Source organism: Crocuta crocuta, unplaced genomic scaffold, assembly GCF_008692635.1.
Source record: "Crocuta crocuta isolate KB4526 unplaced genomic scaffold, BGI_CrCroc_1.0 scaffold35, whole genome shotgun sequence".
NCBI lineage: Eukaryota > Metazoa > Chordata > Mammalia > Carnivora > Hyaenidae > Crocuta > Crocuta crocuta.
This window is the reverse complement of record NW_027530625.1, coordinates 8,281,046-8,297,352: the sequence shown is the minus strand read 5'-3', so window position 1 is coordinate 8,297,352 and position 16,307 is coordinate 8,281,046. Positions and strand designations below refer to the sequence as shown.

General features: G+C 47.5%; 1 protein-coding gene across 1 annotated transcript in view; it reads left to right on the top strand.

Moving 5' to 3' along the window:
• SETX (senataxin) overlaps nt 1–16,067 on the top strand; it is an 80,520-nt gene extending 64,453 nt beyond the window's left edge. The window contains exons 20-25 of the mRNA XM_077768416.1: nt 2,234–2,405; nt 3,948–4,056; nt 5,751–5,915; nt 9,437–9,535; nt 10,803–10,890; nt 12,993–16,067. Coding sequence (XP_077624542.1) covers nt 2,234–2,405; nt 3,948–4,056; nt 5,751–5,915; nt 9,437–9,535; nt 10,803–10,890; nt 12,993–13,739 — 1,380 coding nt within the window. The 3' untranslated portion in view covers nt 13,740–16,067. The remainder of the gene's footprint in view (nt 1–2,233; nt 2,406–3,947; nt 4,057–5,750; nt 5,916–9,436; nt 9,536–10,802; nt 10,891–12,992) is intronic.
• The last annotated feature ends 240 nt before the right edge of the window (nt 16,068–16,307 follow it).

Genomic DNA, 16,307 nt, shown 5'->3' with positions numbered 1-16,307 from the left:
AGTAAATGTCTTGGGTAATCTGAAGAGGTGTAGACCATGGCTTTGAATTTAATAGTATTTGTGTTTTTCACTAATACATTATTTGATTATTTGTACATTATATCTATACATTAATAGATTATTTGTACCAGTCTAGAGTCCCGGCTGCATAAACAACCCTAGGGAACGGATCCTTTCCAGGCGTGTGTGTGTGTGTGTGTGTGCAGCTGTGGGGGGAAAGCGTGTGCTTTTCATTGTCATTACTGTGTTTTGACTCTGGCGTCATTCAGAATGCTAGTGCAGCCTGTTCACACCTGTCTGAGTGAACACCTGTGTCTGTAGGGTAGCGTTGCTGGGGATCTTGTTCGTGGAGAATAACGAAGAGCCAACCCTGTGTTGCATTTCTTTTATTTTAAAGTTTGTTTATTTTGAGAGCGAGAGAGAGCACAAGTGGGGGAGAGGGAGAAAAAGAATTCCAAGCAGGCTCTGCACTGTCAGCACAGAGCCCGATGGCGAGGCGGCCTGGTGGGGCTCGAAGTCAAGAACCATGAGATCATGACCTGAGCTGAAGTCAAGAGTTCGTTGCTTAACCGACTGAGCTCCCCAGGCGCCCTGTTGTATTGCATTTCCTTTGAATAACACGTTATTTTACAAAGTTAACTGACTTAAATTCTTGATGAGCCCCAATTTTTATTGGTGATTGATAAAAGCAACAGAAATGAGAAAAATCTGTTTGGGCTTTTCATTGTTGTTGCCACAGTAACGCGGCCTTCTTGAGAACAATTTAGAAAATAATCACAAAGTTAATTTTCTTAACGTGCCTCTCGATCCACCTATATTTAAGGAGAATTGTTGTGAACAGTTAAGTAGTTCAATGGATTTTGTGGCATATTTGTGTGTTTATTTATTCACCTCTTTCCATCAGTGTTTTATTGAGTGCCCACCTAACTCAGGCACTGTTTTAGGTGCTGGTGTTAAGGCAGTGGAGAAAACGGGCAAAAATCCCTGCTTGCATTACGGAGCTTGCATCTAGGGGGTGACAGTAAATAAGTCGCTAAAATACAGTATGTCAGGTGGCTGTATAGTTTGTGTGTGATTGTGTGTACGTAGGGTTTGCTGTAAAGGGGGCAGAAGCATTCTGTGCCAAATTGCCTTTTTTCCAGTCCATAAAGACATCAGGATTATCCTTCCGTGTCAGAACACAGAAGTCCACATCATTCTGTAGGATAGACTCCATTTGTTTTTTGGCAAGTATGGAAGTGTTATGTTTTTCTTTTTCCCCAGAGAAGATTGAAAGTGAGGTTTTGGCCGGCTTGCGAAGACAGAAACTTCTGGGGATGTAGATAAAATTATTGAATGTCTGCTAATATTAAGTTACATAAACCTATTTAAAATCATGTACAGAAATAGTCTCTGATATAGGAAGTAATGCTTTTTCCCCCCACTCTCATAGTTTGTGAACTTTGCACACACCTCTTCAGTGTCCTGTCTTCAGCATCACGTGTGAAGTTCCCATCTTCACTATCCAGTGCATTCTGCAGCGTACATTTGCATCTAGGGTAGTTAAGACACAGTACTTATCTGTGTGATGTTGACGTTGAAGAGTGAATCCCAGGGTTCAACTGTGATAACATTAAGACCGTTCCCTTCATTTGTCTTTTAGGTCACTGATTTTTCAGGTTGTAACCCTGTAATGGGTTTATGAAATCAACTTAGTAATTACTGTCAGTTGTCTGTCTTCTCCTCCGGAACATCGGTTCTGTGGTGCGTGATCTAATCCACCTTAACAGTCTCAGCACTACGACTGTAGTAGCTAGGTGTATATTGGACAGATGGATGGACGGATGGATGGAGAAGTTGGTCTTTAAAAGGCTTGTTACAGTGACAGTCAATATTTCCATTTATGGGAGAGTACCCTAGAAATAATTGGTAAAATCTGTGTTACAGTTCTTTTTCTTATTGGTCCTTCCTCTCTGGTGACCTCTGTTTACATCAAAATAGCTTCTGTTTGTGGCCATTTACAAGATCATGTCTTTTTCACAAGCAGTATGTGGGTTTTCTAAATAAACTTTTATAGCCAAGCTCCATGGCTTTTCCAGGGCTGGAATCAGAAACGTCCTTTCTCTGAATCTTTGCTTGTTGGTAATCTTACACCACCGAAACCTTGCCATGTACGTATCAGAGCTCAGTCAATGTTTTTATGATAGTGGGGAAAGTATAAAAGAATTTTTGGAAACGGTTCCCTACCTTCCAGAAGGCACAGGAATATGGCTACGACCAGTCAATGATGGCTCGTTTCTACAAGCTGCTGGAAGACAACGTTGAGCAAAACGTGATTGGCAGGCTGCCTGTCTTACAGCTCACTGTGCAGTACAGGATGCACCCAGACATATGTCTCTTCCCCTCTAATTATGTTTATAACAAAANAGAGAGAGAGAGAGAGAGAGAGAGAATGAGAATTCCAAGCAGGCTCCACAGTCAGCACAGAGCCCTACAAGGGTCTCGAACTCACAAACAGTGAGATCATGACCTGAGCCAAAATCAAGAGTCGAACACTTAACTAAGCCGCACAGGCTGCCTTCCATTTATTCCTTAGCTTATTGTATTTGTAGGGTGAGCTGCTTAGGAAGAGTAGAGTAGCTTTTTTACTGTGTTCTTAAGTCTTGTCATAAAAAGCGTAAAACAAAGCTTTAGTAATTTTTTCTAATTAGAAAAGCCGTATTGATTTTAGCAAATGTAGGTAAAACAGAAGGGGGAAAGAGGGCCCTTACTTACGCTACCCAGAAATAATCATGCATCACATCTTGGTATATCTATTTCCAGTCTTTATGTTATGCATATATTTTTTTACTTTTTCACTTTAAAATTATTTTTTAATATTTGAGAGAGCGCACAGAGAGAGGGAGAGAGAGAATCCCAAGCAAACAGCACTCTGAGCGAGTGGAGCATGGGGCTCAGTCCCATGAACCGTGATTTCACAACTGAGCCAAAATCAAGAGCCAGATGCTTAACCAACTGAGCTACGCAGGTGCCCCCCGCCCCCCTTTTCAAATTTCTGGAAAAAAAAAAAATCACACTATACTGTACATAGTACCAGTCTTTGACTTATGATGGAGTTATGTCTCAATAAGCATATCATAAGTCAAAAATGCATTTATATACCTAACCTGCCCTACCAAACATCCCAGCTTAGCCCAGACTGCTTACATGTGCTCAGAACACCTTCATTATGGGGCGCCTGGGTGGCTCAGTCAGTTAAGCGTCCAACTTCGGCTCACGTCATGATCTCACAGTCTGTGGGTAGGAGCCCTGCATCGGGCTCTGTGCTGACAGCCAGCTCGGAGCCTGGAGNCCCCCCCTCTCCCCCCCTCAGAAATAAATAAAACATTAAAAAATAAATAAAAAGAACACTTACATTACCCTACAGCTGAGCAGAGTCATGTAACACAAAGCCTATTTTATGATAAAGCGTTGGATATCTCGTGTAATGTACTGATTACAGTACCGAAAGTGACAGGTGGAGTAGCTGTCAGCATAGGGGAGGTCACCCTCGTGGTCACAGAGCTGCCTGGGGGCTGTGGCTCGCTGCCCCCCAGCATCTCCTCAGCATTCAGCAGGTTGTTGGCCCAGGATGGGATCCCAGCTTAACAATTCCAAGTACGATTTGCACTGAAATGTATTGCTTTTGCACCGTGGCAAAGTTAAAAAATTGTAAGTTGAGCCATCGTAAGTCGGAGACCGTCTGTGTTCTGTGGCTTGCTCTTTTCACTCCCTGTCCCGTGAGTGCTGTTCAGTCGTGGCTGTCTGCAAGCGAGTGGGCCGCTCTCCCTCACCGACAATAGAACTAAAATCTGTGTTTTAACCTTCAACTAAAACACGTTCTGAGAAGATATCTTATCCCCGGCTTCCTCCCTGACAAATAGTAATAATAATGAAAATTTTTTCTTATAACGTGTATTCTGAATGGTGGCTGCTTTTTCGTAGACTGACTGAAACCAATCGGTGTTCATCAGACTGGCCGTTTCAACCTTACCTCGTGTTTGATGTCGGAGATGGCTCAGAGAGACGGGATAATGAGTATGTTCTCCTCACTTGAATCCCCAGTGGTGGTCCCAGAGTTGTTATATTATTTTTGTTCATATTTACATTGAAAACGTTTTCCGTGTATCTCTGCCTAGTGTCAGGGCACAGCCATTCCTATGTAGCTAGGCCGCTAGCTTCTCCTTTTTATTATAAATTGTTAATGTCTTTTTCTGTACATTTCACCCCTGTAATTCTTCTTAAGTCTGTAGTGGTGATCGTAATCCCTGCCATGGTAAGCACTTGAGTAAGATGCTAAGGTCACAGCTGTGAGAACGACACCTGTGGCCCCAGTGTATGGCTGTTGTGATTGACGACGAGGGGCAGACATAACTGGGTGGTCACCAAGGTGATTCATGATTCCAGTTGCATTAATCGGTGTGAGGAAGTAGAGATCCCGTGGATTCAGGTGGAAGATCCGTCCCGTTTGAGATTGTGCTTAAGGGACACGCTCCAGGTGGCCTGTGAGTGACAGAAAGGTTTGGTGACGGGTAAGCACTGAAAACTTCAAAGGAGTCAGGACTTGTTGTGAGGAGATAGAGGGTAACAGTCTGGGGGCTGCGTTTGTCAGCACAGGTCCTGCCAAGAAGTTGGGAGAACTAGAAATGCCCCCTCCCCCCCCCCGTGTTACCGAGAGTGACGTCCTCAGGAAGAATTAGCTAGTAAGCTACTGAGGAGTGGGGAGGGGACGTTCAGCAAAGAAGTTAGGGATCCAGAGAAGCAGTTGGCCATAAGCGTCATGGGGGTGAAGGTCACAGAGGAGTGTTGGCCTGAGAGGTGACCAAGGACGAGGACTTCAGAGACGGATGAGGAGGCAGGCTGACCGGGTTCTCTGTAGAGTGAGTCTAGAAGTTCAGAACATGGGGATCAAAGGCCCTTAAAGTGAGACCTTCAGGCGGCCCCATGTGCAGTGCAGTTGCTCCTGGAACAGGAGTGAAGGGGTGCATGTAGTTTGGGAGGTGAGCTGGGAGCGCAGGGGGAGGCCAGTTCGGACGGGAGCCTGCTCCCGGACTCCCCTGTCGTTCACCTGTGCGGCCGTGTCCTGTTCAGTCCGTGTGGACTGCGGCCCCTGGCTGTGTGTGCAAGCTCCGCGCAGCCAGTGCTGGGGAGCGAAAGAAGACGAGCCGTCTAAAGTCCTGGTCTTGGTGTGTGCACAACTGCCAGTTTTTAATTTTTTTTTAGTTTGTTTATTTTGAGAGAGACCGTGGGGGAGGGCCAGAGAGGGGGCACATCCCAAGCAGTCTCCGTGCTGTCAGTGCAGAGCTCAGTTCGGGACCTGTCCCATGACCCTGGGATCGTGACCGGAGCCAAAACCAAGAGTCAGGCACCCTAGACAGTAAATTCTTAGTGTTAGCTCTTTCCTGTTCCTGTCATCGTCACTGTCGATACTTCCATTCTTACTGTTGCTGTCCCTGTTTTGACAGATGAAGAGATTGGTGAGTAAGCTTCAGGTGACTTCACACTCTTCCTCCTCACCACTTCCTGCTTCGTTGGGTGGTGGTATTTCTCCAGGCGTACCATGTTAATGGTCACTGTAACAGCCTCTTTGAGCCACTGATGACTGAGCAAAGGTCAAAGCTACGTGCCTGCCCTTCACTGTAGCAGAAAACAAAGTGGGACTGAAGCTGGCAGTTGGACTGCTATTAGTTTTGATGTGTTTTGTTTTGTTTTGTTTTTTTCATCTTATTTAGCTCATATATAAATGTTCAAGAAATAAAACTGGTAATGGAAATAATTAAACTTATTAAAGACAAAAGAAGGGATGTTACTTTCCGGAACATTGGCATAATAACCCATTACAAGGCCCAGAAGACGATGATTCAGAAGGATTTGGACAAAGAGTTTGATAGAAAAGGGTGAGGCATCTATATTTTTACAGATATTTCCAGGTGTTCGGTTGAATTAAAAAGAAGAAAGAGGGGATAAAAGGAAACCTACTTCTAGGGAATGGTCTCAGGCCGTGGTTAGGATAGCAGGAGGCTCACGGGCTTGGGAACGCCCACACTCCCAGCCGTAGACACTACCTCCTGCCGTTGGGAATGTCCTCACCACCACAACTGACCGTGGGACCGACTGAGAAACCCTCCAGGCCTTTTCCTTTAGTTCCATAACCTGTTAACCTGAGTTTAACTCTAGTAAGATTCATGAAGTAACACTTGAACTTGGGAAAAAGTATTTAACCCTTTTCATGCCTTTATGTACAGGGTGAAGATCGTGTTTTTGTCTCCTTACCTCAACAATAAAATTAAAGAGTAATTATTGGAAAGCCATTAACTCAAAAAATTTCTTAACCTAGAAACACATGAGCTTACCAAAATTGGCTCTAGAAAAAATAGAAAATTTGAACAGAACTGTAAAAAGAGATGGAGTTAGTGATCAAACAGTTTCCAACAAAGAAAAACCCAGGACCAGGCTTCACTGGTGAATTCTACCAGACATTAAGATAAGAATTAACACCAGTCCTTCTCAGGCTCTTCCAAAAAAAAAAAAAAAAAATAGAAGAGGAGGAAAGACTTTCTAACTCATTTTATGAGGCCAATATTATCGTTAATACCAGAGCCACGGAAAACATCACAAGAAGAGAGAAACTACAGGCCAGTATCCCTTATGAATATGGATGTAAAAATCCTCAACAAAATAATGGGAACTGAATTCAGCCGCATATTAAAAGGATTATACACCAGGACCATAGTGGGATTATCTCAGGAATGCAAGGTTGGTTCAACATACAAAAATCAATCTATGTGACCTACCATACTAATAGAATAAAGGGAGGAAACCCACATGATCATCTGAAGAGATGTAGAAAGAGCATTTGATTAAATCCAACACCCTTTCATGATAAAAACACTCAACAGACTAGGAATAGAAAGGAACTTCCTCAGACTAATCAGAGGCTTCCGTGATGTCACACTTATGGTCAGACTGAGTGCCACGTCCCTGCGATCAGGAACTGTTAGAGGTCCTAAGCAGGGCAGTTGAGCAAGAAAAAGAAATTAAAGGCATTCTTTACTTGGTAAGAGAAGTAAAACTATCCCTTTTCATAGTTGGCAGGACCTACTTTGTAGAAAACCCTAAAAAATCCACATAAGCTCTGCATTCTAACAGACGAGTTCAGCCAAATTGTAGCTGCAAGATCAGCATATGCGTGTGTATACAGTAGCAACGGGCCGTCTGACAAGGAAATGTAAAAAATAATTCTGTTTATAATGGACTCAAAACGAACAGAATATTTAGGAATAAAAAGTGTAAAACGTGTACATTTAAGAAGTACAAAATGTTGAAAGCAGTTAACACGTAAGTAAGTGGAAAGACATTCTGTGTCCATGGATCAGAAGACTTCGTGTTGTGAAGGGGCGACTTCACCCAGAGGGATCGCCAAACTCCCCCTCAATTCTGCCATCTCTGCCAGAATTCCAGCTGCCCGTTGTACAGAAGCGGACATGCTGAACCTAAAATTCACAGGGAAATGCAAGGCACCCCAAATATATTGAAAAAGAACAGTTAGAGGGCTCACGCTTTCCTACTTCAAAACGTACTACAGAGCTAGTTATCAGAACTGGTACTGTCTTAAGGATAGACCTATAAACCAGTAGAATAGAACTGGGTGTTCCGAAATAAACCTGTGCATTTATGGCCAGTTGGTTTTCAATGGGGGGGCGGGGGCAGTCCATTCAGTGGGGAAATAAAATGTTGCTGGGTCAGCTAGCTCTCCACATACAAGAGAATGTATTTTGACTCTTGTCTCACATCCTATAATGAACTCAAAGTGGATTGGAGCACTAAATCTAAGAGATAAAATTATAAAACTTGAAACAAAGGTAATGTATCTTTCTGACCTCAGATTAAACAGTTTTCCAGTGTGATACCCCGGCACAAGTTACCAAAGAAAGAATAGATAAATTGGACTTTGTGTGTCAAAGTACACTACCACAAAAGGGAAAAGCCAGCCCACAGAGTGGGAGAAAATATGGATGGTTCCTGACTTACCATGGTTTGACTTAGAATTTTTCAGCTTTCTGACGGTGTGAAAGCAACACACATTCAGTAGAAGCTGTACTTTAGGTTTTGGATTTGGGTTTTTTCCCGGGGAGCAGTGTGCAGTATGATCCTGTCTCCCCCGGTCAGCCCCGCAGTCACGAGGGCTAACGATGGCACAGCCGTTCTGTACCTGTCTCGGTGCAGCAGTCAATAAATTACATAAGACGCTCAGCACTGTATTATGACGTGGGCTTTGCCCAACTGTAGGCGAATGTGAGTGTTCTTAGCCTGTGTGAGGTTGGCTAGGCTACGCTACAGTGTTCGGTCAGTTGAGTGTAACAAATGCATTTTCAAACTCAGATATCTGAGGGTTTTGTTGGTGGGTTTTACTGGGATGTGACTCCATCCTAAGTCAAGGGAAATCTGCACCTGCATATCCCGTATCTGATGAGTCTCCTATCTGGAGTATAGAAAGAACTCGGTAATAAAAAGTTAATCTGATTTTTTAATGGGCAAAGGCTTTGAATGGCATTTCTTAAAAGAAGATTGTGAACAAATGGTCAGCAAGCACGTGAAAGATGTCGCACATCGCTTGTCACTAGGGAAATGCACATCCAAGGCACAGTGAGATACCCTTTCACCCACCTAAGTGACTATAATAATAATAGTAACAGACAATGACAGAGTTTGAGCAAGCACGTTGAGACATTGGAGCTGGCGCGAGTGTAAAATGGTAGATCACTGTGGAAAAACAGTCTGGCAAGTCCTCAAAAAGTTAAGCGTAGAATTACCATATGACCAAGCAGCTTCCCTCCTAAGCCTGTACCTGAAAGAACTGAGAAGATGTTAGCATGAACTCTGGTACTGAACATTCACAGTACCATTACTTGTAGAGGTCAAAAAAGGGCAAAACAACCCAAACGTCCTCCGCCGTGAATGGATCGATCGTGGTATATCCGTACAAATTCTCAGCCCTAAAGGATGAGGTCCTGGTACAGGTGACAGCAGGGCGGAGCCCTGGCAACGTTCTAAGTGAACGAAGCTGAGCAGGAAAGGCCACATATTTGATGATTCTGTTGGTATGAAGTTACCAGACAGAGAGTAGGTTGGTGTTGCCAGGCCTGGCGAGAGGGAGGAATTGGGAGTAGCCGGGCGCTCACAGGCACAAGTGACGGAAGTGTGGTTGTGGAAGTAGATGGTGGTGGTGGTCGAACAACACAGTGTGTTGCAAAAACCACGGAATGCTGTGAGTTCTATGCTCCGTGAATCATACTTCAGTAAAAAAACAAACCAAAAAAACGGTGAAAAAAGCTTTTGAAAAACACTACCGTGTAAGTGTGTAGATTTAATAATGAGCTTCCTTTTTCCAACGAGCCTGTTTCTCTTTTGTAAACAGGCCAGCAGAAGTAGATACCGTGGACGCATTCCAGGGCCGCCAGAAAGATTGTGTTATTGTCACGTGTGTCAGAGCGAATGCCATGCAAGGCTCAATTGGGTGAGTAACCGTCCTTATTGCCTTTTTACTTGTCTGTGATCTCGAGCCAGGTCCGTTTGCGATCACTGTTGGAGAACACCGTCATTTGCTTTCTTTGCCTTTATAGAAACGCGTGTAACATCATGGTTTCCCTTTTTCAGTCGTGAGGTCGATCTGCCGTCAGGTCTGCTTCTCTTCGTACCTCGTGTGTTAACCCGTGTCCCAGTGGCAGTCTGTTCTTCACCTCCAAAGAGTGGCCTAGATCTTGGATTGGGGTGGCGGGGTGGGGGTTGGTTTGCAGGGGGCCTGTTCCTCTCCAGGATGGGTCATGGAGTGGTTTTTCATCTTCGCTGCATTTCATGCTTTGGCCAAGTTTGTTAGCCTTAACTCCTGTCAGTTTACTCACTAAAGGTGCCAAGGACAGTGTAAAGGTTCACAGAAAACTCCCCTGGGTCTCGGAGGCCTGGGACGCCTATGTCATTATTTTTTCCTTCTCTTGGGGAGCAGATGAATTTCCAGATTATAAATACGTTTACTTGTTCTGAAAGAAAACAGTAACGTAAATAATGGTAATGTAAGTTCTCCCTGCCCTGTTCGGAGAGAGTCTGCGCATACGCACGGAGGCCTCTCTGGACCATCCTGCGAGTGGTCTGCGTGCTCCCAGCTACTGGAAGGTTCACCTTGTTCTCACAGCAGCTCTGTCCCTGCTGAGCCCCTGCATCTGTTGCTACATTTGTCTGAGATTCATGTGTTTCTGCACTGGCTCTACAGCATTTCAAAGATTTCAGATATATTTAAATTAAGAATAACTGGTCTAGGGACACCTGGGTGGCTCAGTCTGAAGCATCCGACGCTACATCCCAGTTCAGGTCTCGATCACAGTCAGGGTCCTGAGCTCCAGCCCCGTGTTGGCCTCCGCGCTGGGTGTGAAGCTTACTAAAGAAAAGGTTTTTTTAAGTTTTAAAAATAATAACTGATCTAGTATCATATTTTCAGGATGTTTCTAAGGCTTAAGAATGACACTGTGAAAATTGCCAGTATCTCCTCCGAGTTAGGAGATTAATGCATCGCTTGGGAGGGAAAGCTCCAGATATTTTGTTTACTGTTTTTGACAGGAGTCCCTTCTTTGCCAGGGCCCCCGAGTCGGGGAAAAAGGAGAAAACCGTGTAACATTAAAAGGGGAGAAGGAGCCCAAGAAAAGCTGTTTGGAGGAGTGCCTGTGGCTCACCTGCACTTATATGCTAAGTCATTCTGCAGAGAGAAGTAACTTTTTTTTTTTATCACTTAGATTTCTGGCAAGTTTGCAAAGATTGAATGTCACCATCACACGAGCCAAGTACAGCCTCTTCATCCTGGGACATTTAAGGACCTTGATGGTAGGTGCATTCTCGGGACCAGGGGACTCCGGAGTCTGCCCTTCACCACTGATGCTGGCTCAAGGCTTCGTTTTTATTTTCCATCAAAATGGGAGTGACTGCAGGGCTGCAGAGTAATGAGCTCCTTCCCTTCCCCCTGGCGGTTCTGTGCTTGAGCAGCTTCCACCTGGGTGCTGACCACTCCCCCGGCCCCAGTCCAAGGCCCACGTACCCACGGCCTGCTCTCTAGATGACCTTTTAAAACAAAAAAGTAAAACAAAAATCTCACATCCTAGGACCTTTGAGGTCGTAAATTCATACATAAAGTGCTTGGGTAGTCACCTGGCTCATCTGGCTCTTCCCAGCCCAGCTTAAGGCCGCCTCTTTCCCGCATATCCCTGGTTCTGTGTTTCCACAGTGGAGGCCCTGGCAGAGCCCCTCGAGGAGAGGTGGCAGTTTTGCGTCTGTCCGTAGTAGAGCACGGCCTCATTCAGTGATGTCACGGCCCGGGAAAGCAGGTGCTGCCCATCTCCTTAGGGATAATAACTTCGGGGTTTTCTGATTTCTGTGTCTCACACAGCCGTCAGCTATCTTAGGAGAAAAGCCAACTCATGAGATTTTTGTTCACTGTTTTCTCCCTGATTTCCGGTTTAGTACCACCAGAGGGCATTCCGACACAGTCCTGTCCACACACGTCTGCCCTGCGTCTGTGGCCTTCCGCTTTTTCTTGCTTAGGTGCCCCGGGGAAAGAATTTTTAAAAACTGCATACCACCTGTGTTTAAGCTGATACTAAAAACTTGTTAGAAGTTTAAGCACTGCTGAAGATTTTGTTTCTCACGTATTATAAGTATTGGCGTTGTACATATAAGTTACAGGCTTTCCGGCCAGAGCCGGGAGTTCTTCTTCTAAGTGGTTTATTGACTAAAAGTCCAGGGGTTGTGGTTGCCGAGCCCTGAATTCCTCTAGGATTAGGTACTTGTAAAATGCTACCTGACCAGTAGGCACCCCAAATTGAGAAATGGTAAAAAGTGAACACAGTGTGCATTTCAGAGTCAGTTACATAAAACATGATTCCTATTTTACAGATGAGGAAACAGGCTCAGGGAGGTGCAGTTGACCAAGGTCACGCAGCAAGTGAATATTGCCCCTCCCCCGCCGTTATGACGGGGACAGGAACCCCTGTGAGGACAGCTGTGGTCCTGGCCTCCCCCTCCCTCTCTCCTTCCCCTCCCCCTGCCCTCTCCCCTCCTCCTCTTCTCTGCTTCCTCCTCCTTCTCCTGTTCCTCCTCTTTCCTTCAGGCCTTTTTGTATTTTTTCCTCCCATGCTCACACCTCTTTCTGAGGAAGCCCAAATTCTGATGGTTGTGAAGCAGTTTATTGCTGAGCAAAGTCTAGGGAAGACAGGAGAGACGCGTGCCAGTGTTTTGCCTCCTTAGGTGTGTGCGTCCCATAACGTAAGCTCCTCCAGGAAGGAGACGGTGGGAAGTCTGAGGAGTCGTTGTCTCAGCGGATGAAGATGGTTTGGCCCTTTGGAGACTGGGAGGCCTTTGAGAATTCAGTGGCAGCTGTGGGCCTCGGTCTAGCGTGGTCACACGCGCCCAGACGTTAGGGCTTTCTGAAACCACGCCTTCCCGCTGCAGCGTGTTAGGGTTCCGAGAGGCAGGCGAGACTCTGGGTCAACAGTGTGCAAGGGAACTTGCTGGGATGACAGCTGTCCGTGCCCACACCGTCCGGCACGCTCACTGCGAGGCACGTGTGGCCACCGAGCACTTGAGACGCGGCTGCTGCAGCCGAGGAAATACATTGTTTACTTTAATTAATTGAAGTGTAAGGGACTCCTTGTGGCCGCTGGCAGCTGGTGGCAGCCTGCGTAGCAGCCGGTGACCACACGGCACGAGTCACGCAGTAGAAGGGGGGACGTTTCGTACAGGTGGTGACCAGTGCCCTTTTCTGCTAAGGGGGCTTCTTTCTGCATCTGCACTTACCTTTCCTTGAATGGATTCTGGAGAATCTGTTCATGAAGCGTGTAGGTTGTTACTCAGAAATGAAAGCAGAAACCTCCTGCTTCCCAAGCACATGAGTGCTTTTGGGGCGTAATCGTCTCTCCCTTTTCTGTTTCAAGGAAAACCAGCACTGGAACCAGCTGATTCAGGACGCGCAGAAGCGGGGCGCCATTATCAAGACGTGCGACAAAAACTACAGGCATGACGCAGCCAAGATTCTGAAGCTCAAGCCCGTGCTGCAGAGGAGCCTGACGCAGCCTCCCACCGGGGCCCCGGAGATGGCCTGGCCCCAGGGCGGCCTGCCCGGCAGCAAGCCAGACGGTGAGTTTGCCAGGACGTCGTCCCCTTCTTCCCTGTATCACGTGCCCTCTGACAGCAAGGAGTCCGCCGGCACCGTTACCGCAAAGGACCCGGAAAGACCTCCTATTCAGGACCGGCTTCGGGACCCACGACTGCTCAGGAGGCTGGGCCTAGACCCTGAAGCCAAAGGGACATGCCCGTGGGATCCACAGCCCCTGAGCCCCCAGCACTCCGGAGCCACCCCTCCCCTGGGAGAGCCAGGCTTCCCCTCGAGTCACCAGGACCTGGGCGGGGCCCAGCCACCCGCTGCCAGAGGGGCCGCGCTGGGCACCCACAAACCTCCCGTGCAGCGGGAGCCTCCGGCTGCCGGCACGGAAGCGTCTGCGAGTAAAAGGACCTATGACTGGGAAGGAGGCGTCAGCCACAGGAGGGAGACCAGGGCTTTCAGTGAAGGGGACCAGGAGCCGCAGAGCCCTGAGAGGCGTCACGTGAGGAGGCACTCTGGCTGGGACCACAGGAGACTGGAGGGGGACGACGGTGGTTCCAAGAAAAGAAGGTTCTTATAGGAAAGCCAAGTGGCAGACGGTCAGCCCCAGCACCATCGCAGACTGGAGGTGACCCGCTGATGGGACCGTCAAGCTCAGATTATCTTTCCCCTTAAGGGAGTCTGTGTGCTGTTGGCCAACATGGAGAACGCATCCTAAGCCCCGAGCCTCCTGGTCATCTTCGATCTCTTGTCAACCACCAGAGCTTTCGAGGCCATTTGTGTGTCCCTTATATCGTCCTTGAAGACTTAAAATGTCGGTCTCTTGTTCTGTAGATAAGGGGTCAGCCTGGAGTAGATGTTGTAAAAATTGCAGTGTACATTTGTATAGCGAATAACAAAAACATTTTAAAATGTAATCTAGTAGACCGTTTTTCTTTCCCCTGCTTAAAATGTTAATCCTTTTCAACAGAACAAACTTTATATTTAAAAAAAGGGGGGGGGTGAGAGGAGGAGGGGGCGGGCCCTTTCATACACTGTCCTGGTAGGACAGACGTCTCCAGCAGCCTGGCGCATGTGCGACAGGCAGACTGAAGGCTGGTGGGTCACATGTCTCTAGTTCTATTTTAAAAAACCAGTGGAGTCTCCTGGGGAACCTTCGGGAAGCAGAGCCATGTTAGGTGAAGTTCTCCTGATGTTGGGCATTTTTAGGTGAGCACAGGATGTTACATTTCTCCGAAGAGTCCGTCTACCTATTTCAGTAGGCATGTGGCTTTCCAGCTAAAATCCTGGTGCCCCTTAAAATAGAAGACTATGAAATGAGAGAAAAATTGTTAAGATACCATTCAGATGCCCCCCAGCGTATGGTGAGCCTCCTGAAGCCGGCGGGTGGCAAGTCCAGTGGCCCCCAGGTGCTGGATCAGTGCAGGGGGGCCCCTGGAAGAGCCACCCAGGAGGCTTGGGTGTGAAGGCTGGCCGGGTGCCCGGTGGGGAGAGCGGGAGGTGCATGTGAAACAGCGTCCCCCCTCCCCACCACCACCACCAAGGGTTCTGGTCACTAGCCAGGCTGGTGAGGGCAGCCAGATAGAGGAGGATTGTGGGCAGGAAAGGAACATCCTTTGACAGGAGACGGTAGAGTGGAGGGCACACGTCTGAGGTTCGGACCCAGGAAGAGAGCGGACGGCGTCCTGCCGTCTCTGGCGCCTCTGCCGTACCTGTCGCAGTCCCCGGCTGCTGCAGGGCCATCTGAGGAGAGGGCATGGCGCTCTTGAGGGGAGTGGCATGGCCATCCGACAGTTAAGAGAAGCGCACAAGGGAGGGGCTGTCAGACCCAGTGGTTCGCAGCGACCGCTAGGCCACCCAGCCCGTTAGCCACTTTGGGGAGGAAAACGGACCCCTGAAGACGCATGTGCGCCGTTACAAATGCTGCCATCTGCTTTTTAGCGAAGGGGGCTTTGTGTCAGAATTTCTACTGAAGCCGGTTATTTAAAGCTTTGAAACTACATTTGAGTGCCAGAAGTTTTAAACCTTCCACTTCTGTGGCCCCACGTCCCGCCCAGCGGGGTCGGGACGTCTGCTGGCGTTGGGCAACACCCCTGGCCCGGGGGCACGTGCTGTGTCCCGTTTGTGGGCAGAACACTCGTCCTTGGCCAAGCGGTGTAAGAACGGGCAGGGTGTGGGGTGCAGGGCGAGCCCCTCCCTGTCGGGGTCAGAGGCTCTGTAAGCTTCCTGCACACGCCTTTGGCACGAAACCTCCGTGTTAGTTTGAGTTGACTTTGCTAGTATCTCGGGAAGACGGCTCATGGAGCAGATGCTTGGTGGTGACGACGTAAAGGGTCTAAGAACTCGGGAGGCTCCTAAGAGGAGGCCTCACCCGCTGGGGCTCCCCCTGCTGGGGCAGCACCACGGCAATTAGGAGAGAAGTGCTCCCGGGCCAAACCCAGGCAGTGCTCTCTCTCCCGGGTCCAGTGTAACGCCCGTCCCCGCGCCATGTCCTTCTGTGGTTCTCTCCCACCCGGCCCGTGTCCTGACCGCCTCTCCCCAGGCACACAGTCCCGCCGGACCCTGCGTTTGAAACGATTCGTTGTTCTGGTTGGTAAACATGTTGGCATAAATCCTTTCGTATGGCTTGTTCTCGCGGAGTGAAAAATACGGCTGTTTTCTTTGTGCTCGCCATGGCCTTAGAAGAAAGTGCCCTGTTTTCTTTGCATATTAGTTCTTCCAACATGAATATGTCCTCCTCAAAAACTTGTTTGGCCTCTTTGTATATAATTTTCTTGGGATTTTCTGTGCATGGTTTATTTGGTTAGTATGTTTTCATGTATTACCAGGAGCAAATTTGATAAGTACATGTGAATAACCTCCTGTAAATGAATTTTATAACAAAAACGTACTAAACTATTTTCTGAAATTGGCTGTGAAGGTGATAATTTTTGGCTTTCTGATGCTCTGAACTCATAGCCGGGATTCGGGGAACAGTAGCCCTCAGGTCTTTGTGAAAACACACATTTACAGGGAAAATGGTAAAATTAAACGTGGAAACAAGAAAACTGGCCTGCGTTAGGAGCTGCATGGGACGGGATCAGGTGCGGGGTACTAAGCAGCCCACTTCGGGTTGCTTGATTCATCTTAACGCAGAAANGTCTGTCCT